Consider the following 21,542-nt stretch of genomic DNA (forward strand, 5'->3'; position numbering starts at 1 on the left):
ACAAATAAATTACCATAATTTAGTATTCAGGCTTTACAAAAGCCAAATGACACTGCTCAACTCCTAGTTCTCTTCTGCCGATGAAGATCCATACCAAAACCCTTTTAACAGTGACATTTCTTTTTAATTGGTAGTAATACCTCTTACATGGCAAAGAAATTCTTTCAAAGCATTGAGTGGAATAAAAAGTAAGTACAGAAAAGTTAGAAGAACAAGTGAAAATATCTAAATTTTGATAGAATAAATAAACAAAGGATTTTAAAGAGACTAGGACACTTTGCCACTTGAGGGATGTTCCTCTGCACTTTACTTAAAAGAGTAAGTCCTCCTTACTACTTAAGTGTAAAACAAAACCAACTATACCAACAGCCTAAACAGACAATTGGCCTTCTGGTTAAAACTTTTTGTGGGCACAGAGATCGGCCTACAGCATCAAACCTGTATTCTTCTTTACTCTCATGTCAATATCACAAACCTCAAAAAAGTGAGACGAAAATAAACTAATCTGGCATATAAAAATTGCACACATATTTCTCATACATACAGACACTTCTTTTTGCCCTGTCCTGGATTTACAGCTCTACAGTCATTCAGACCTGTTTTTACTTTTTGACCTGTGTCAATTCTAAACTGAACTGAAAAGGAAAGAGTAGAACAGCCCCTGAGAAGATAGTGGTGAGCAGTCCATCCACCACCTGCATTAAGAGGACTACTCACCTCCCACATATACAGGTGTGTGACCTCTCCAGTGAACTAAAAGAATGCAGCACACCTACTTTCAAGATAGAATATGTTCATAACAAAAAGGTGTCAAGATTGGAACTGCAGGAAAGACTGAAAGCTTCAGAAAGCTAAAAATTCTTTGTCTAGTTGCTATCATCCCAGATGTGGTTAAAATACTGTCCAGAAATGAAATTTTGCACAACAGAAGAGTTAGGGAGACTGCTATTTCAGGATACCATCTCTGCTCTATGTGTTCCCTTTTTCCCAACTTGAAAATGAAACTTGAGAGAATTTTAGAAAGAAGGCAATATAAAAGAGGATCTTTAATGGAGGCATCCAGGGGCAGTTATGGAAAGATGTCCACAAAACTCACCTCCACAGGGATGAGTACATATTTATAGGTTTTAGGAAAGCAGCATAATTGATAAAAAGCACCAGTTAGGAGGACAAGTGGTGATTCAATTTCTCCTCCAGGTCAAGCCCCTCCTCTGGAGCTCCCCCTTCAGCACTAGGTGTGCTTTGTCAATGAAATGTATCTCAAAGAGTTGTTCTTAGCTTTGGTTCCCAGGAAGAACCAAGATAGCACTGGGGCCTTGTACCTGCCAAGGCTTGGAGCTCTGGAATTTGCTTTGTCCTTCTGCTAAGGGAAAGGCCATGGAAAATTACAGGGAAAACTAGCCACCAATACAATAGGCTACAGAGCTACAAAAAATATGTGTGAAAAATACAGAGAACATATAAAAGGTAAAAAAAGGCAAAACCCAAAATGGCATCCTATGGGATTCCCTAAAATCGTCAATCCAGGATCCTTTCCCAAAAATTTTATGAACAGTTTAATCAAAATATCCTCTAGAAAACTTCTTTCCAATAAAATTCTGGTTTAAGTTTACTAAACTGCCCTTGAAGTCTGCTTGTAGCAGTTCATTACCTGTCACTGGATTTTATTTTACTGCTAGTTAGGGCAGAGGTGGCCTATACTTTATCATTCTTATAAATGTGAGGACCTGAAATTAGGAGGTCTTTAAAATAGCTATCATACTAGCACACATCAGAATCTCTTTTATTTTTCATTATTGGAAAATAAATCTTCAAACTGTTTCAAAATGCACAAAAAGTGAATTCTGACACAGTATGAGTAGTTGCACTTCTATGTAAAACACCAAGCCTATATTTGGTCTAAAAGAAGCCATCTTAGGCCTGATTCCTGTCAGTAGAGTCACAGGTTTATGATAGGTACAGAGTTTATTCAATGTCTTTAAGACGTTCACATTGTTCTATCTGCTAGCATTAAAAGAACCATAAATGCATACAAAAATTTTATTTTTTTATCCTACATCCATTAAATATCTCAAAGGACTCCAGGCCACCTCCTCACACCTGTAAGTAAAAGCTGAGGAATAAAAAGCAAGGACTGATTTTATCTCAAGGTTATGGAAACATCATTAAACCATAAAACCACGCTGTCAAAAATTTATCTTGACATTAGAAAATGTCTCAGTGGAGTTAAAGCCTTACCACGTAATTAGCTGCAGATAATTCTGTTTAATACTGAGGATCAGAATTTTAAAACAGTCACAACCTTGATAAATGGCACGTTAAATAAACTGAAGCTTGCAAAAAGTGATCAGATAACAGAAATGAGAAAATTCAACTCCAGCTCACAGGACAGTTGGTACAAAAGCAAATTTTCTAGTAAGGACAGGGCAACACTGTCAGAAAGATGGTGCATAACCCTTCTGAAACACCTCCCCATCCAGTACAGCTGGTATTTTCCACAGATCTCATGCAAACTATAAACACATTGGGCTGAAATTCCACCCCCATGGAAAGAAATGGCAAAATTTTCTTTGATTTTCAGTGGGAAGTTTCTACAATTGTGCACTCAGGGAAATTCTCTTCTTATTAAGCATCACAGGCAAGTGAATAAAACTATAATTAATTTTCACAATGACAAGAGCAGTAGACAGCAGAGAAGAAGGACTGCTTAAAAGAACTTCCGAGAAGCTCTTTTGACCTAAATGAGGTTGGAGATTTTCCAAGAACCATCTGGACTATAGTCACCTCACCACAGGATAATTTTTCTCTTTTGTCTGGCAGTCTGTTTATTTTCCTTCTTGAGAATCCAGCATCAAACAGAATAAAAAATGACCTTTGACTGGTTCTTTTTGTGGCATGCAATGAAAGAACCGATCCAAAAAAGTTCAATGTTCGAATAAGCACCTACTGAACTTGAAAGGAATGTTGGAAGTGATTGGGAAAACAAGATTACATCTTGAAGTTATGTATCTGTAGTATTTCTTTATTCTATTGACCACAGAGAGAAGTCATCACAGCTGGTCTTCTTTAGAGTTATACTACAGAGAAGAGACTGCAAAAGTCTTATCAGAGACTTTACAGTTCCCAAGTCCTAAATTTTACCTGCTGAGAATAAGCATCCCTACTCAGCTTAAAAAAAAAAAAAAAAAATTTGCATGGACATCCAGCTTATCTTCCAAAGAACATTCCATGGGAATGGCAGAAAACATCTGCTGCTACTTCCCTAGGGATGGGGAAATACCAAATTGATATTTTAATACACTATCACACTCATAACAAACTCGTTTGACAACCAAATTAGGAAAGCTGTAAAATGCCACATGGAAAATTAGAGCGTGACAACAAGGTCCTACAAAAAGCTTGACAGTTGTGCTTGACTGAACTCTGAACAAGATACTAATTTTACTCATGCAAAGCACATGGCTGTTGACTGTTCTTTTCTCACAACCACTCACCTGTCCAGTCTGATTCTCCCATCCCTTCTGCCAGTTCTTTTTAGCATTAATGATATCAAGTATGTGTACATGTGACAGGTCTATGTAATTTGCTCTCCATTTTCCCAGAGCAGACTATCACACAGACCAAGCAAAACCAGCAAAAGAAGGAAATGAGCCCTAGTTTAATGGACAAAAAAACCCCAAATAAAACAAAACAAAACAAAACAACACAACCAACTTAACAACTCAGCACTTTGCACTACATGCAATACGGTGGGGAAAAATTCACAGTCAATATATTAAAAATATCTTTGTGACACCAGTGCTACAGTAGGGCAAATGTTGTCATTAACAGGAGCATTCCCAGTTAACAAAATATGGAGCTGGGAAGTCTTGGCTTTCACTCTGCCCTTGGTGGCTACTTACACCACCTTGGTAAAATACATGCGAGGGGAGAGGAGGTTCACATATGCACACATGCTTGTGCATGTGTGTACATAAAAAATTAAAAACCTTCTGCACTTTCTTCACCACTGTTCCAATTTGTTTAGTAGTCATCACACTGTTTCTGTAATGCCACATGGCCATTCCCTATCTTAGGCTTATTATTATGTAGAAGGCGAAAACATTTGGAAAGAACTTCTTACAAGCTGCAACTCAGTTCAAACTGAGCAGGCAGTGATCATCTTCTGATAATCAGTTTTATCTTCAGCTGCACAAATTCTCTACACCAGATAACACAATGTGCATGTTTCATGTGAAATGCATCTGACAAAGCTCAGGCCAAATCAGCATGCCAACACAAGACAACAAAATAGCTTGAGTGGAGACGAGGTAGTACTTAAAGGGTTTCATCTGTGCACCCTTTTCACTGGGTCTATTTCAGACTGTGATTTTTCAAGTAAAATTGCAACTTTGCATCACAGCTGTCTAATCACCAATTTAAAAAATCCAGAAAAACAAGACAGTTGATTAAATTGCTCCTACTCCTGTCCACAGCAAAAAAAAAAAAAAAAAAAAACAAAAAGGTTTTTTAACTCTGCAAACAGACTTCTTTTAAATGTCAAAAAAATAATTTATAGCATTTTTATTTAGTTTCTCCCAAAGAGGTTCTTTCTTTTATTTATTGCAGGAAAAAAAAAGTTATACTTAGGCTTACTTCATAAGAATACACTTACTAAAACAACCAAAACATAAATAAGTTAAGATAAATCTTATGGCAGAATTTATCAATCAAGTAGAAATCAAAAAAATTAAATGGAGTTAAAACTATGAGTACTCTTCATATAAAATATTTCTGCTGGTATTGTTTGAATTTAGCTTCTTGAATTGAAAGTAATAAAATATGTACACCAAAAGCCAACAATATTTAGTTAGTAGCACAATAAACATTTTACATACTGTGGAATCTAATTTTAAATACTTTATATGTCACCTTTCAGAATAAATAATCCGCAAGGCCCCTAGAAAAAGCAGGTTGTAGGATACAGTACTATCACAAACACTAGCATATACTTTGTCTAAATGACAAAGTGGGATGGGAGGATATCTGCAAATATATTTCATTTGGCAGAAAAAATTTAGGCTGAAAAGTGATGTTATATATTCTTCATTACTGTGAGAAAATTACTCAGGTTGATTGACTGAATTACATTTGAACTTTCTTAGTTTTTTTTTTCCTCAACCAACAGTTTTAACATGATCATTTTAAAAAAGGAAAAGAAAAAATATCCTCTGGCTACTGCTTTAATTTTGAAGTGCTGCAATTATATTAAAGTTATACTTCTACTTAAATACTGACTGAATAAAAAAAAATAGTTTGAATTCACTTTGTCATATATCACACTGTGAATGTATCTACTGAACTCCCACTCAGAAATAAATCGTGAACACCAGGAAAAGATAATTTATGAGCTGTCAAGCAACCAGATTTTAACACTTACTTTTGTGAAGATCTGAAAAAAGTCAATTGCAGGTGGCAATTGAGACTCATCCTGGATCTCAGTTTTCAAATACAGTTGCAAAGTCTGCGCAAGGTGCCTGAGGCCATCTTTCATTTCTTCACTTAACCGTTCAGCATCTTATTGGGAAAGGGAAAAAAAAGTAGACCATGTCATAAACAGAGCATTTCACCAATATTTTGAAAACATCCAATGGCAGCCATGCAGTCCAGACATTTCCAGTCCAGGAATTAATCTTAACAGAGGGCAATTTTGACAGAGGGCAGACATTTCTCATTTTTTGTGACAGTTACCTATCAACACACAGCAGAGTTTATCAGGTTGCTACTGCCAAATCACATGAATGCAACAGCAAATTAAAGATCAAAAGCCAATAGATAAAGCAGATGTGTAAGCAGATGTAAGACATTACATCCAAAAATTAGGCATCTGGGTTTGTAACATTAACCACATTAGAAATATGCTTGGAACTTTATGCAGCAGTACATACTTTTATACTGCATTCTCCATAGATGTTGTCAGAAACACTTTATCATAGCAGATGAAACAGAAAAGTATTTATGAACAAAAGGAGTTTAATACAGAGCAACTGGTAAACAATGAATATGAAAGAATAATAAGCAATTATTACTTTTTTTATAAAGCAGCACTATTCATGTTTTTCAGATAGAAATCCTGAAGCAGAAAGAATCACAGTGCCTCATTTTCTAATTAAGTGATCATGCATGCACCAGGTCTCAACACAGAAAGTGAAACTGCTGCTGCCCTAGTTCACTGCCTGACTACCTGCTTCACACTTTTTCCTACCAGTTAGTACTAAATGGAGAATGTGAAGCAGAACATATTCAAGCACCAGTCTATAACAAAAGGCAGAGAGTTATGATGCACTATGAATCAATTCTATCTCTGCATAATGGTGAATTGTTATTTTATTATAAACATCTATAGATGCTCACAGAACTACCCAAATGCAATTAACAGTGTAGATGTTTGCAGGTGATTTTGTAAGCATGAACGAATGTAAATGTTAGAAATTCAGATATGTATTTCATAATGTACAGAAAATCTCTGGTATAGAAATATATGGTATCTATGAGGACTGTGTCTTCAAGAGAAGCAGCAAACTTTTAGATGACTGAAACAATCAAGTTTTAAAAATGTAAAAGAAAAATTATAAACACATGCTTGCATTTCTTATATAATATCCCTTTGGAAACAGAAATGTTTTTTCCTTCAAATGTAATTATTCAACACAACATGTGATTTACCTTAAACTATCTATAATACATTACAAAATGTATTATAACAGAGAGAAGAAGGCATGTTTTTTTTCACAATTGGCAAATATAACAACCCTAGACTAAGGAAGAGAAATCATATAAGAAGCATGTTACAAATGGACACTGTAGCTTAGGACAGATGTGAATATGAATACCAAAACCAACTGGAACTTCAGGGAGAACTGATAGAGATGGAAGCAGAATGCAATTATCCACACTGGAATCTGTCCAGGACATCAGAACTAATGATCCAGAAATAAAATCCCATGGGTACCTTAATGGAAAATGATCAAGACCTGGTTTTCCAAGCACATTTTAAAAAAGCCAAAAGCAAAATGAAATTAAATTTGTGTATGTTTGCAATTTTTGTTTTTAAGGAACTTTTTTCAATTGTTTAAGGAACCTGGTGTGGGAGACAAAATGCAACAAAAGGGCTATGAAAAATTTTCTAAATAAGGCATGGGGATTTAGTTATGCAACTCTGGTTCTTACATAAGTAAAGTAGCAAAATATCTGCCCCATAATACAGCACACAAACTATTTTCTTAATACTGAGTCTTAGGAAGTAAAAACAAAGATGATTTCTGAATTGCTGTAACATACAGAGAGCCCAGAGAACTAAGGAAGGAAGGAATTGTCTTAAGATAAATGAGAACGAGCAAAAGTAGCAATGCTGAGAGAGACCCCTCCTACTTAATCTGAGTTTCAGGACATATAAAGGAATTTCAAGGAACTATGGAGCTTGGAAAAGAACTTGATAAAGGGCTGGATGCCTTCACATGCTTTGTGGTTTTTCATGTATTATATGTTTTAGCAGATAATTATTCAAAAAGTATATAAAATGCTTCTATTCAGTTCATATGCCTACCACACTAAAAACCAATCAACAGTATAAAGTAATGTGGAAAAGTAATAATGTAAAGCAAAATGAGACAGCATAATGTCAATAACAATTTTCAAAAATAAAATATTTTGGAATTACAAGTGGGGGATAAAAACCCCAAAATAAGATTAAAATAATATCAATGAGAATTCTGTCACATTTCTGATTAGTGTTGAAACATTATCTTCTATTAAAAAGATGCTTCCTGAAAATGTTTTTGTTTCAGATTACAGCCTGTATTCCTAGTTCATGTGATTCTGTTCAAAGAAATCTTTTCTCCTATACACTTCGGCCTCTAATGCAAATGCATTTCTGATTTTCCTATAGCTCCCACTAAGTACACCAAGAAACAACAGCTTTATCAACATCATTCATAAATTGTGCAGCAAACAGGGAAATTGTTATGAAATAAGAGGAGCTTTTGGAGCATACAGAGGCAGCAAAAAACATCACAGCTACTACAAGTTCTCACACCAACCCAAAACACTTTTGGAATATTTTAACTCTAAAACCATAGAGACCATCTATCCACTCTAAAAAGGAAGCCAGGAAAACAACACAAGTAAAGAGTTAGCCAAAACCTTTACATAACATTATGCACAGGCCATTTGTACTGTAGCCTGAAGTATCAAGTTCAGCTAGTGTGTTAATGTCCTGAACACTTGGTGCTGTGCAGTTAAGAAGATTCCACAGGAATTGTTATTAAGACTGAGTAAGTACAGATGAAGCACTACATGTGGATCTCTCATTTGTCTTCTCCTAAACTAACTGGCTATGTACCAGCTATTTCTGTATCAGTGAGAGGACCGTCATCCCACCTGTATCACAGGCCATATCACCAATTCCTTCACAATGAGAATTTTAGCAGAAGCTTCTGGCCACTCTACAGACTTTTGTACCATTTATCCATTGCAGCTCAGGCCTGTTCAACACCAAGCTTCTCCCCAGACAACTTATCACACTATTCCCCCTGTCTCCAGCCAAGTCAAGGAAAGCTGAGATGATCGCCTGAAGGGTACTGAGAAACCAGCTTGTATGGAACAACCTGTTACAAAACAATCTTTGCCCACACTAGAGACAACTGCTGAATAAGTGATCAATATTTAATATTTAAAGGGAGACTCTTCCAGTCCAGTTCCTCCTGCACCACTCTGGAATCAGCCATTGGTATAATAAAGACTCTTTCCTTGGATCCCAGCAGTGTAATGAAGCACAAAAGTCCATAGTCTACATAATTTTAACTTAATTTGAAGCATCTGTTTTCCATAAACCTTTTTTACACAAATTGAGACTATCCATTGCAGAAAATCACTGTTTTAAATAACTGAAATCTATCCATTTTAATTTGCTGCCTTGTTAAGTTCTTTTGCCCTTGCAGTTTGGGACAAGGCAGCAGAATGACAGGGTGTTCAAAAGTAAAATTATTACTATGTGTTGCATTTTTTATGTTTATACTGGTTTTATTTCTAACTATACACATTGATCAAGCTAGTTTGTAGCCAAAACTCTGAAAAATACTCAAAAATATTGAGGTAATCAAAATATTCATATTACTCTCCAGAAAATCCCTCTAAACAAGATGCAAAAATGAACCAAGGATGTATTTCTTCCTAAGTCTTTAAGATGCCACAAAACATTTAAAAAATGTTTCCTATTTCAACACTGGCTCTGCTGAGAGATTGTAATGAGCATCTTCTTCTACCCAAGCAGTTGAAACTTGTGAAGCCACAAAAGTAATAACTGCATCATTTAATCTTTTTTCTCTATGGAAAGGTCACGTAGAAGAAACACATACACATACCCCTTTTAAATTTACCTTTCTTTCCTATTCCTGGAGGTCATTTTGAAGCTTTATGCAATAGCACATAAGTATTAAAAAAGTAAAACCTCAGTGTAAACGTATATGCACTATTGTGTATGTATGTAGAAATATTGACACTGTATGTAGTAAGGCAGACATTGGGTAAATAAAAAATGAGAAGGCAAGATGTTCATTGTAAAATGTGAAAATAAAAATACTAAAAAAATAAAAATATTTTAAAAAAATCAGGAAGGTTTTGCTTCAAGACAACAGGCATGTTTTTCCTTTTATCTTTGAAATAACTGTTCTTTCCCACAGAGGTTTTTGTCTTTGATTCTGTTACTCCACAAAGCACACCTTCAGAAGGCAAGCTGCAAGAAAATCAGATGGCTCTTTTATAAAGCAGACGTGGTAAATATTTCCTGAAATCTAGCTGGCAATTACTTACTTGACTGGAGATTGGAAAAAGAATAGAGTCTCTCAGAAGGGCATACTGATTGTCTGAGCTGTAGAGGAAAAACAGATCATTAACACTTGCAGAGCATGTTTTTATCCTGCAAACACTCTACAAGACTGATTATTCCATGTGATAAACGTGTAAGATAATCAGGTAAGGCCAACAGCATCAACATAAATCCAGGATTTTGCATAAACTATCCTAAAAAACTAAATTTCTTTGTTGTTATAAGACTTTCTACTCATTTCATTTTTTTTTTTTAACACTTTGGCAGCTTACCTTTAGTAACTTACTTTAGCCCTTTAGAGCATAATTGAAATCAGATCATGAGGTTTTTAGTTTCAGAGTTCATATGACTTTAATTAATGCACAGTATTGCTAGGTACATATTTGCCCTTTAAAAACTGTCATGCACGAACTCTTTGCAACAATGTCTAAAATAAGTGAGAAATCATATTTTATCACCTCGGACCACAACAAAGGCCTGCACTTTTATCCAACACAGACAGAATCATAGCAGGTTCAGCAAAAAAATGAGTAAATCCCTTTTGACTTACAATCCCACACATTTATAAGCTGCTTAAACTACCAGAAAATTTAGTCATGTAAAGCAATCAAACTGTTGGAATGTCAAACACCCAGGACTTCCAAGAGAGTTTAGAAAAACATTAAAAAAGGTAATTGAGATTAAGAGGATCCAGCATGGGAAGCATGGCATTATGCCCTCTAAAGAAAGGGCTAGCTACCAGTGCTTCTGCCCTTACCACTCATTCAAACAACACCTAATGAGGCTTCCATTAGGTTAACAGAAAAGCACCGATAACTTCAGTACTATTGAAGGGAAAACAGTGTCTCCCTATGTTTTGCTTCCAGGCAGGAATAAGCTTAGAATGCTACCACATAGCCATAGGAAAAGAAAGTCAATAAACACGTCCCTTGAGCTTAGTTATGTCTGGTTTGGAATCTCTTGATCCTTTCAGCATTTCTGCAAATTAATCAGTAAACTTGTAATGCAATTTGCAGTCTAATTTTTTTCAGCACTCCCAGTCACTTCAGCCTTGTAGTTCATAATTGCATTAATAATGTAAAGTGAGAAAGTATTTACCAGAATTTGCTGCACTGAATCAATCTAAAAGAACCTCACTTACTAGTTTAAAAACAATCCTTCCAGCAAGTCTGACAGAGTCTGGAGGAAAATTTGGTTCGATGCTCTTAAGACACTTGCATTCCTGCTTGTGGTCCAGCCAAGCTTCTTTCTATCAGGGTATTTTAAAAAGGAAGAAAAAGAAAATCAGGTGCATTTTATTTTACATAACCTGTATCCTACTAATTTTATATATACACACATTTTATATACATATAGTTATCTATAGTTATATATGCACACAAACATGCTCAAAACAATATGCACTAATTCTCATTTGTTGTGGCATGAAGCAGCAACAGTATGTAGCAAATTAAAAGAACAGGGCACAACAAAAATGCAAGTACAATGACAAGTACTCAGAACCAAGGGCTTCTAAAGGTGACATTTTCTCACAAATATGCAGTAAGAGAAAAAAACATGAAGCCAGAAAACCAGTTTCTGTTAGGTGAGTGCCACAGAGAAAATGATTGTCTAATGTTAAATACATGTTCAGCAATTAAAGAAAAAAAATATAAAATGGCAGAGCTATGGGTAAGGGCACATCAGACCTGGAGATGCTGACATGTGAGTTACAAAGATTCCAAAGGCAATCACACAATCTATTCCTAAGCTGCATTTAAGTGAGGGAATTGTTTCAGGTAACTAGGCATCAGCACCAGTAGTGTTTATTATATTTAATTCAGGATCTTTTCCCCTGTGGCTTACACGTAATAAATAAATGGAACTTCTTATTTCTTTCAGATACATGAGAGATTTGTTTATTTCATGTCTTTTACCCATAACTCTACAAGGAGAAAAAATGACACCAAGAAGGCATTAATCCAAATACAGTTAGTGTCACATGCTGTCTGGCAAATAAAAGTTAAGTATTTAGTGCTGAATAGAATTATCCTTGTCTAGAAAAAACAAAGTCATGCTTGTAAATGTCCAGACATCGTTCTGTGTAATATATTTATATTGGCATTTTTATCCAACTTAAACTAAAAATGTCCCTAGGAGTAAGCCTTTACTGTCAAATTTTTTCCTCTACATAAATGTTGCACAGAATTTTAAACATGCTAGAGGTGACATCAAAATGATTAATAACTTACCCAACCAGTATAGCACTAATGAGATGAAATATTCTGGACCACATAGCATCACATGCCATGTTTCTTTGAGAGCATTCCCACGTGGTAAGAATAGTTTAAACACACAGTGCTTTTGTGAAAAAGCACTTTGTCCAAAACTGATGCTAAAAAGGAATCACTCTGATTCCTCTGCAAAAGGAGCTACAATAGAATGGGGATTGCCAGTCACTTATTCTCAAATGATCAGAGAGAGAGAGGAAAGCTCCAATTGCAATAATATAATGAAATTCAACAATATTTCTTCTTACTATCCATACAACATGGATACAAATTACAGGACAATATGAAGACAAAGATTTGTGACCCTGGAGAGACCTACTTTTAAAATCAGTTTCTAACAATACTTCTTGGATGGACTTCTGTTAGTATCACATTTCCTGGTGGAAGGGTTTTCTAATTCTGTGTATCCTGGCTTTCAGTCAAGGTTTTATATCTTAAATCCAGCTCGAGTAAAAACACTGTAGTGCAGAGACATAGCCACCTTGTATGACCTTTCTCCTCCATGCCAGGAAAGGTCTTCCAATTTTGCAAAGATTCCTTTTTCTCCTGTTAGAAATGAACACCAACAGAAGGAGGCAAAGAAAGGCAAGTGAACACTACAGGGCAATACAAAACCCTCCTCCTCAAGGTTTTGCTATACTTAGTAAAGAATATCTTTCTATTTGTTTCTATTTATTTGAATATCTTTCTGTTTGTCTCCTCCCAAAGCATTGTCTCTCCTTCAATCTCAATGCATCCCAAGTGGAAATCCTCAGGCTTCGCCCAAGGGAAAATGGTCAGCACCCACATGGCTACAAAGATGGTGCAGCACAGAGCTCTTGACTGCTGGCAGATTGAGTCTGCCTGCTGAACCAGCACCAGACCAACTCCAACACCTCCCTGCACAAGCCAGGATCACCTCCTGCTGGCTCAGGTCAGGGGCAAAGACCCCTCACAAATGCCTGCAATGTCTTGCATATTTTCAGCTGAGCCATTTTGCCAAGGCACGTCCAATTCTTTCACAGACATATGCTACTGCTGTCTCCCTTTGGAGCCTGAATCTACAAAAGATCCTAAAGCAATGTTGATGACACAAAGGTTTCCCTTGTCTTCTATGCAAGATCACAGAAAATTAATGCCTTCTGCAGATTAATGTGCTAATAAAAATCTGTTAAGGACTAGAGCTGATTAAAAAAAAAGATATTTTAAGATATTTTTCCATTGGAAAGTTTTGATCTGTTAAAAGCAAATAATCTGTCATTTCCAAAAATTTCACAAAAGGTCTTTTTTTAATTATGACATTTTAATTTTATTACATTGTTTCAATGATTTTTGACAATATCAAATTCTGAATTCTGCCTAAATTATTCTTCCATTTTTCAGAGATTATCATCTATCTCATTGGTCCCCAACCATGGGAAATACCACATTAATAAACATTGCCAGGGGTGATCACAACAGTGATTATGAGGAGCGGCAGATGTGATAACTCTACCTTTGGTGAGACACCCAGCCAACATTGCTTGAAGGAAGGCAGTCCATGAAACTAGGCATCAACCAGTGGAAAAAGGACTACAACAGGGAAATGTCAAATAGGGGCAAAAACCAATTAAGTCTGAGTGAAAAAAAAAAATTAAAAGCAAAAAATCTATATGTACTAAATCCTGAAATCAGAATTCAGTTGCAAAAGGTCAGCCCAAAGGATCTCTTGTGATAAGTTCCAGTTTCACATTTCTAATATATTTTAAATTAAATTAAATAAGCTTGCTTCAACTGTCCTGAAAAAAAAAATAATGGGATTTTTTTTTTTTAATTTGGAACAACTCACTCATAAACATATTTGAAACAGACATTATGGAGATTTGTAAAAAAATGGGTATTCTGATTTGTTTCTAGATTTTTTTCAGGACTACTGGCTCTGCATACATATTCCCTTAAAAGATATCTATTCTCACTGCAAGTTACAAAAAGAGAGACATTTCAAAGACTGTTTCTTCTCCTTAAGGTTAGTCTGAAGATAGTTTTTTGTACCACTTTAAAACAATGAAGATTTTTATAAAATATTTGCAGCTTAAAAAAATGCTCCTTTCAGTACACTTTGAAATATAAATCCACTGTTGTATTTACATTGAAGTTCCTTTCACAAAATCTACCATTATTCTAGACCCAGTACACCTATTGAATTCAACTTTTAAATTCAGGTTTTTTGTATTAATTCTGTTTTCATATAATGTATTAATTACAAAACTCCAGAAAAATTAAAGGTTTTAAGCCTAAGTGTTTTAAGATGCAGTATCACACATTCAAAAATAATTAAATAATTCTGCAACTAAGTGTGAACTGCAAATTCAACTGCATAATTCGCACTTCAAAGTTATCTGTATTTATAAAACTAAAATAGTCCTGTTTTGCCAATATTCACTTTTTTAAATGTGCAAAATGCAGTTTCATCAATACCCTGCTGTTTATTTGTTGACCAATTAGTTCAATTAGAAGTGCACATATTAATGAATTGCACTTAAGCTACAGAGGCTAAGTAGGGCACAAAGCATTTGGTTTAGCTTTCCTAACAGCTGCTATAAAAACCAGAGCAGCACAATGGTTTAGCTGGCTTATTAGAACAAATATGAATCAGAAGACAGTTCTCAAGAGCAGAGATCTGCATCACCTGTTTCAAGTCATCAATCCCAATAAATTCACTGCTTTGACTACAAAATAACTTCTTTTTTCCTGTTATTCTCTATTGCTACCTAGTATCACAGGATATTACATACATTAATTCAATATGAATTTATTTATATAAACAGTTCAAGAAATTATGTAACTGCCAATGCACAGTGTGTTCAGGGCAGATTACTTTTAGCAGCAGTAGCCTGTCTCACTGAAATCCCTACCTACTATGGATGAAATCCCTATCCCCAACTATGGATGGCTTCAAGCATGCAAACCCCAGAGCTGGAAGCACAAAGCAAAGACACTCAAGATGGCTTCAGGCTACCCCTTATGAATCCTTGAAGAATGTTCAGACAGTTGTGCTTCTCAAAGAGGAAACTCCAATTCCTACCTCCATTGCCTCTACACCTAAGTTGAACAGGTTATTGCATTACACCTTGCAGATTTGCTTTTGCAGGTCAGTGTCAGCAGTCTCATTTCATATTAGAGACCTGCCAGCAGAAGGTCTCTCCTAGAAGATATTTTAAACTTACCTTGCAAATACTCCGGTCTTTTATAGTCTTAATGGCCGTGTTTTCCTTATGATCTCCCATAATAAATCTACCTGGGGCATCATTATTGATGCTACAGTAAGCACCTAATGTATGTTGCACACATTTGCCATACAATGAATCAAAATGACAGATCTTCCTCTTTTCCCTCTCCATATGTTTTAATCCCCAAAAGGAGGGATTTGTGGGATCTTGAGAACACTACAGATTATATTAAAGCAGAATTGTTTCTAGAAGCACATGATGCGTGACAAGATCAGCCCTGAGGAAAAAGATTTGGGGGTGTTGGTTGACAAGAAGCTCAACATGACCCAGCAATGGGCACTCACAGCCCAGAGAGCCAAATGTGTCCTGGGCTGCATCCAAAGCAGGGAAAGGGATTCTGCCTCTCTACTCCTCTCTGGTGAGACCCCACCTGGAGTCCTGCCTCCAGCTCTGGGGACCACAACACAAGAAGAACATGGATCAAGTCCAGAGGAGCGCTACAAAGCTGACCAGAGAGCTGGAGCACCTCTCCTATGGAGACAGGCTGAGAGACCTTGCAGCAGCCTTCCAGTACCTGAACAGGGGTGCCTACAAAAGAGCTGGAGAAGGACTGTTCACAAGGGCATGTAGTGGTAGGACAAGAGGAGATGGCTTCAAGCTGAGAGTATACAAGGAAGAACTTCTTTACTGTGAGGGTGAGGCACTGGAACAGGTTGTCCAAAGAAGATGTGGATGCTCCATCCCTGAAGTGTTTGATGCCAGGTTGGATGGCATGCTTTGAGCAATGCTTTGAGCAACCTGATCTAGTGGAAGGTGGAACTAGATGATCTCTAAGGTCCCTTCCAACACTAACTATTCAATGATGATGATACTTTCATTCCAGGATTGTTGGAATGAAGACTTACAGAGTATTACTGCTAGTCTACTTTGACCGGTAGTGTCTTTTCTTCAGTTTTCTCTCTTTAGGAAAAGGAAAAAAAATTGCACACACATCCTCCCCCAAAAAAAACCAACCACTACCAACCCTCAGCCTCCCAACAAAAAAAAAAAAAAAAAAAAAAAAAAAACCAACCCAAAAAAAAAAAACTACAGTGCAAAACTATGAGGAACCATTACATTAGAACCATTATTTAAAACTTCCAAGTGTTCTACAAGGCAATCCTCTATATCAAGTCATATATAAAAGTTGAGATTTGAGATTTTAGGCCTTTGAGAACTTTTCACCTTTGAGAAATATTTCATAGGATAGGATCACAGGTTACCTCAGGCTGAATGGATCTATGGAGAGCTATAGTTGCAAAGCAGGGTCAGCTCTAGGGTCAGACCCAGCTCAGAGCTTTATCCAGTAGGCTCTCCAAACCCTCAAACACAGAGATCACAAACATCCTGGCCAGCCTGTCCCACCTCTTGGCTGTCAAGAGTTTCCTTGTATCCCATGCAAACCTCTGGTCTTTCAACTTAAGCTTGTTGTCCCTTGTCCTCCTGCCATGCATCACTTTTCCCCTTGAAAAACTCCTCAGAGATGCAGTTTTCTTTAAAGCCTTCTCATCTCAACACATTTTTGACCCTTATTTCCTCTTAAAAAACTGGAATATACAATTTACCATTATAATAAGTACTCCTGAAATACAAATTGTTTTACTGCAGAATTGACTTAGAGCTTCCAGTCTACAGACAAGCTTAGGAATTATTCCTCCCCCTCTCACCAAGTACAGTCAAACAGCACACATTTCAACTTATTTTTGTCTTTTGTACTTATCAGAATCTCACATTTCTAGCTTTAAAAATACTCAGATAAAACAAGCCAGCATTTTTACCCACCCTGTCCAAAACTACAAATAAATTACAGGGTGGAGGTATGACAACATGCAAAACATACAGAGACTGTAAAAAAAAGGTCTTCAAATGCCGATTTTCTTAAACCCTTTATAGCTGTTATTTTTATCTTACCTGACAAGATCTACCACAGTATTTAGCAACCTTGCACTGAGAGCACCTGTGCAGATTTTCATTCCTGTTGAGAGAAAAATAAAAAAAGAAAAAGGGTTATAAATACAGATAAAGTTTTGCATTTATCCTTCTTACCTAACTAGCAATTTCCAAATATTCCAAGTGACAAAAAAAAAAAAAATCTTTAAAACAAGAATAGTCTAAAATGCACTGTAATGCAAGAAGAATTTGTACAGTTTTGTTCAAAGCTATAGTCACAACCCTTTACTTGTGTCACTCAGCATCTCTGGGGCCATTTTGGACCAACAGGAAAATTATCAAATGTGCTTTTTGTCATGTAGCTGTAACTCTGAGGAGTTTGTTTTTGTAGATAAGATCATAATTAGAGCTGTGCAATACAGCTAGCTAATCTATTTACTATCTGAGCCCTGTCTTAAGCAAGCATCACTATCTGTCTTAAACAAGACCTTGCTGTGAACCTGCGGCTGTGACACCAAATTTTATCTTTATAACACAGTCCAAAGTTGATATGCCAGCAGAAACTTCTATTCTAAGAAAACACTTCTGATCAGTGGACAGTGAAAACAAAATAAAAATTCATGGGGGAAGTATAAAAATCCAATGAAAACTAGAAGGAGAACTACCAGACCTATACACTACAATCTAAAGGCTAAAAGCACCTCCTGACTTGTAGTACTGTTTTCTGATACTGTCTTAATTTAGCTATATGACTTAAGAAAACATTACTGAAGTTCTATACACTTTTAGACAGTAAATAAGCATTTAATGTGAAAGCACACACAGAGCAATTCTTGTACCTCAAATGTATAAGTAAAGATATTTACTTTGGGGGAGTAAAAATGAGACAGATTTTGAGGCTTCCCTTTCATTTTCCTGTAGAAGATACTGAACATGATGCATTATTCTAGTAACATTGCAAAGTGTTCATTCTCATTTCTTAACATGCAAGGTTGCTTATGAGAGTTATGGTCATTAATTAGGCTGGGAAAACTCTATGGGTTTTTGTTGCTGTTAAAACCAAAGGTGAGCAATTTACATTACAGACACAACAATTATCTGGACTCTGTGGAGAGCACAACCCTTATTACTTCCCCTCAGAATTTTTCCTGGCCACCCCTCTGATCTTAGTGAAGAAGCACAGGTACCTCACTCAGTGCCACTAATCCCTTGTGCTGCACAGGGCTGAACATGGCTCACACCCAACACACTATCACCAGGAGTTATTCCCCCTTCTCCATGCTTCTATAAGGCAAGGAAAGAGGTCTCAGTCATGCCACTGTCCCCTTCTAAAGGTAATTTTAGTAATGGTAGCTTTAGGTTGCTATAGTGTTTTACATTTAGCTGCCTCACATTTTATTATATAGATTAATTCAGCTTTCCAATTTAATTGGGAAATAACTGTCTATAACAGCCCATTTCAAACTGAAGGGGCAAATTTAAGTGATCAGATGAAGGACTTTATTTTGCAAGGTCCCTGGTATCTGCACATCAGTACCAGAGGTGCTCTTTTCACTTGCACTCCCATCTGATGCTATGAAAATATGTAATTTGCTGTCTCTGCTGTCTCTGCCAAGAGAAAACTCCTCTGCTGTTGTCAGCCATCCAGAGACTGTATACCACAGAGTCAGATTCCCAGACCAACTGCTTTACAACGTGGCCTTTTTTTACTTACACCACTCAGTTTTTCCCAAATCTCAATTTCTCTAGGTGACTTCAAAAAGGTAGAACACTATCTACCCAAAGGCCACATACAAACCAGACAGAACCAGCATGCCCACAAACTTCAATCTAGAACTTCTGGATAAACAATGTAGCCCACTTATTTCAGCTGTGATGCCAAAACTGAAGAGTAGGGACACCAGAAATGGAGCATCCATCCTCTAGCAAAACCCAACCTCCCCTTTCCCTCAGGTCCCACAAGTGAGAAAGTAAAACTTTGATATATCAGCAAAATACCTATGTTTGAATTACTTAAAGTAAGAGCTGGTGCATTATCTTAGGACTCCTATAAACATTTGGGGAGTTTAGACAGCTGCATTAGTCAAAGATTGAGAAGAGCATTATGAACAGTTCATTAAAATCAAGTAAAAATATTTTCATTTGTACTGCATAAAAACCCCTATTCTATCACGCAATGTTTTGTAGGTATTCACACTAACTACCAGGAGAAAAGCAATTTATAAGCATTTCAGATATAAGTAGATGTTTTCCTACAGCATTCTTTATCTTCCTACCTGAAAAGCCAGCCCTTGAGACAGAAAAAACTAGCAACTGTTGGATTTCTGTAAACAGAATCTAAAATCTTTTACATGTACAATTGGTTTTTGATTTTAAGGTGCAATGCCTGAGGATGATTCAGAGTTAGAAACAAGTGTGAAATCTTCATTTTGCTAGCTGGGGAGAGCTGCTTCATCTTCAAGGTTGAGCAATGACACAACCTTAACCACATTCTGGTAGAGGAGGATACACTTCTCAATTTAGATTAGAAGCTCAAGCAAAAACACTTTGAAGGCAGACTTTGTTTGTTCTACATGTTATTCACTAAAACACAATAACAAGTTCAGAGTCGAAAAAGGAGCATGTGCAATTTTAGTCCCAAACACACTGAAGTTCCACACAGTCCCAGCAGCAACAGGTAAGATGCAGATTTCCAAAGCAGAGTAATTAAAACTTTCTGGATGCTGAATTTAAAGGAATCAATACCCACAGCAATCAGAGAAGTCCTTCCCACAGTTTTCACATTCCTCCATGAGAAGACTAGATGCAATAACCTTAATATACCGCAAGGATATCTGGCCTTGGTATATCCCTTGATAATCTTCCAAGAGATGCCAGGATTTACTGGAATCATTAGTGTCAAGTCACCAACACATATTCCATCTTTCTTTTGTAACACAACTAGCAGATGTGTTGCCACAAAGCACCAAATTCCCACAGCAACCTCAGATAATGTTAATATTTCCTTTGTATCCCTTGTCCCCAGGGGTTAACGATGCTGCAGTAACAAACACATACACACAAATCTAAGCACCACTCAAAACTGGAACTTTTGTCAAACTGACACTTCAGTCAGATTATTTGAATAAGGCTACTCCCTCCTGGTGCCATTTAATGAATGAATTATCCATTCATCTTTGAGATTTCTTTGAATGACAAGTAGATGTAGAATGCCTCTCAGAGAGCTGAATGGTAAAGCTGCTAATGAAATCATTGCTTTCTCTTCAAATCCTTCTTTTCCCTCTTGGACCAAAAAAAATTCCTTTGTATTTATACCATCTCTGGATGATGCTACATGGCATACTAAGTGTAAAACAGCATTATCTAAAGTTCTAACTCTTATAACCTTTATAGTCAGATTCATGTATTCATATATAGAGGATTTACATATTTTAGAACATTTTAAGAAGTAAGGCAATTTCTCTGGTATATTTCTGTCTTTCTCAATATTTTATTCATGTCATAGGCTTTATTAAAGGAATTTTAAAGTCACTGTCAGATACTCCCATGCATTTCTTATAACCTGTAAACTTCACCTGGAGATAGTATCAGGTCCCTTAAAAGGTATCTACTGCATCTCACCCAATGTGACTAATTTAATGGATGAGAAAATGCACAAAATTTGTTTAAATGGATTCAGTTATACTTTAATCTCTAAAAAAGTTTCTGCTGCAACAAAAAAGGAAAGATTCAGCAGTCAAAAAAAAATTATTCATTTTCCAACACAGTATAAACAAGATTTTGCAAACGACCACAACCCCTTATAAAACAACAAGCAAAAGCAAGCATCTTGACCTGTACAAAAACAAACAGCCAAAACAAAAAACAACAACAAAAACCAAACCCCAAAGTAAACAGGGGTTGTCACTTGACCTCTAACATAGTATTATGGTCAGGTTAAGAATCTTTCCTCTAAGGAATTTGGTTATTGCTAAATCTTGTCATCATTATGGTCTACAAACAGTTAATTCTGTTCAGAATTAGCTTTTCCAATGTGTACTGAGAAGGCATAAGAGCAACACCAAATGCAGAGGTGGCTAGAAGAATTTCCAGGAGATTTATATGGACAGAAAACAATAGAAAACTTATGAGAAAGGGAAAAAACAACTAAGACAGCTCAATCGAAACTGCCCCAGTGGGCACATCCTCCTCAGAAATTTTTTTTTCCTTTTTTTTTTTAACTCACGATTAAAATCTTAAGAAGTTGAAGAGGTTAAAAAGGGTTTGCCTGGACTAGCAGGTCCTATCAGA

At 36.3% G+C, this 21,542-nt stretch overlaps 1 protein-coding gene across 2 annotated transcripts in view; it reads right to left on the reverse strand.

The window, feature by feature from the left end:
* SMYD3 (SET and MYND domain containing 3) overlaps positions 1-21,542 on the reverse strand; it is a 385,772-nt gene that overhangs the window by 324,219 nt on the left and 40,011 nt on the right. For both annotated transcript variants that reach the window (XM_059841476.1, XM_059841477.1), the window contains exons 2-5: positions 17,274-17,337; positions 11,007-11,114; positions 9,850-9,907; positions 5,420-5,556 (exon numbers count right to left, since the gene is read on the reverse strand). In XM_059841476.1, the coding sequence (XP_059697459.1) occupies positions 5,420-5,556; positions 9,850-9,907; positions 11,007-11,114; positions 17,274-17,337 (367 nt within the window). The remainder of the gene's footprint in view (positions 1-5,419; positions 5,557-9,849; positions 9,908-11,006; positions 11,115-17,273; positions 17,338-21,542) is intronic.

The sequence above is a fragment of the Haemorhous mexicanus genome, chromosome 3 (genome assembly GCF_027477595.1).
Source record: "Haemorhous mexicanus isolate bHaeMex1 chromosome 3, bHaeMex1.pri, whole genome shotgun sequence".
Lineage (NCBI taxonomy): Eukaryota > Metazoa > Chordata > Aves > Passeriformes > Fringillidae > Haemorhous > Haemorhous mexicanus.